A 974-nucleotide genomic window follows, 5' to 3' on the forward strand; every position below is an offset into this window, starting at 1 on the left:
GAGTATTTGTTGGCAAGTTGCCAGCAGTGATTTAGTTTGATTTACAGCATAGTTCGGCGTGAAGCACCGGTTTTGAAATGATCTTTTTTCGGTAGAAAAACTTTCGCTACTACTAGTGGTGGCCACGATCTGTTGCACGACAGCAGTGGCGGATCCGTGTACGGAGCAAGGTGTATATACTGGTTTTCTGCCGCACGAAACCGATTGTACGAAGTACTACTCCTGCTACGGTGGCGTGGCTTACGAGCAGACCTGCCCAGATGGCAAGTATTTCGACCCAACGCGAACCATTTGCGATTTGGAGGCTAATGTGGACTGCGTGAGCAATAACTGCCCACCGGATGGTGTCGTGTTTCTGCCCATCCCGAACGTGTGCGACCGCTATCTGATCTGCATTAACGGCAATGCGTTCGAGGGCGTCTGTGATGGCGGCCTGTTTTTCGATGCGGTGCTGGGAGACTGTAACCTGAAGAATGAGAGCGGTTGTTTGGTGAATCCTTGCATTCAGCCACCACCAAATCCACCGCAGCTGGAGATCTATCCGAATCCCGCCGATTGCCACCAGTACCTCATCTGCGGCAACGGTGAACCTGTCGTGAGGGACTGCGCACCGCAACTAGTGTTTGACCCTTCCTCCCTGCAGTGTGTACCGGGCGAAGAGTGTTTGGTAAGTGTGGACCTTGAGCGACTGATAAGGTTGACCACCGAAATGTGTTCATGGAATGAAATTGTCCAAATAACAGCCCACCGGAGGAGGTACTACGACGGTTAATCCAGGGACCACGTCAACTACTTCGGAAGCTTCAACGACCACAGGCACAACCACAACCGAGGCATCAACGACAACCGAGGTACCAACGACAACGGAGGCTCCAACAACAACCACAACCCAAGCGCCTTTATGAAAATGAATTAACTCACAACGGTGTGGTGTGTTTGCTTTCCAAGACTGTTATGTAAATAAAGATAAACAT

General features: G+C 50.7%; 1 protein-coding gene across 1 annotated transcript; it reads left to right on the forward strand.

Annotated features, from left to right (window-relative positions):
* Positions 1–214: 214 nt before the first annotated feature.
* Positions 215–667, forward strand: LOC128277205 (peritrophin-44-like; the record flags this gene model as incomplete). Its single annotated transcript, XM_053015646.1, has 1 exon — positions 215–667. A coding segment is annotated over one exon (453 nt), but the record flags the coding sequence as incomplete, so codon positions are not given.
* Between the last annotated feature and the right edge of the window lie 307 nt (positions 668–974).

The sequence above is a fragment of the Anopheles cruzii genome, unplaced genomic scaffold, assembly GCF_943734635.1.
Source record: "Anopheles cruzii unplaced genomic scaffold, idAnoCruzAS_RS32_06 scaffold04581_ctg1, whole genome shotgun sequence".
In the NCBI taxonomy this organism is placed as follows: Eukaryota; Metazoa; Arthropoda; class Insecta; order Diptera; family Culicidae; genus Anopheles; species Anopheles cruzii.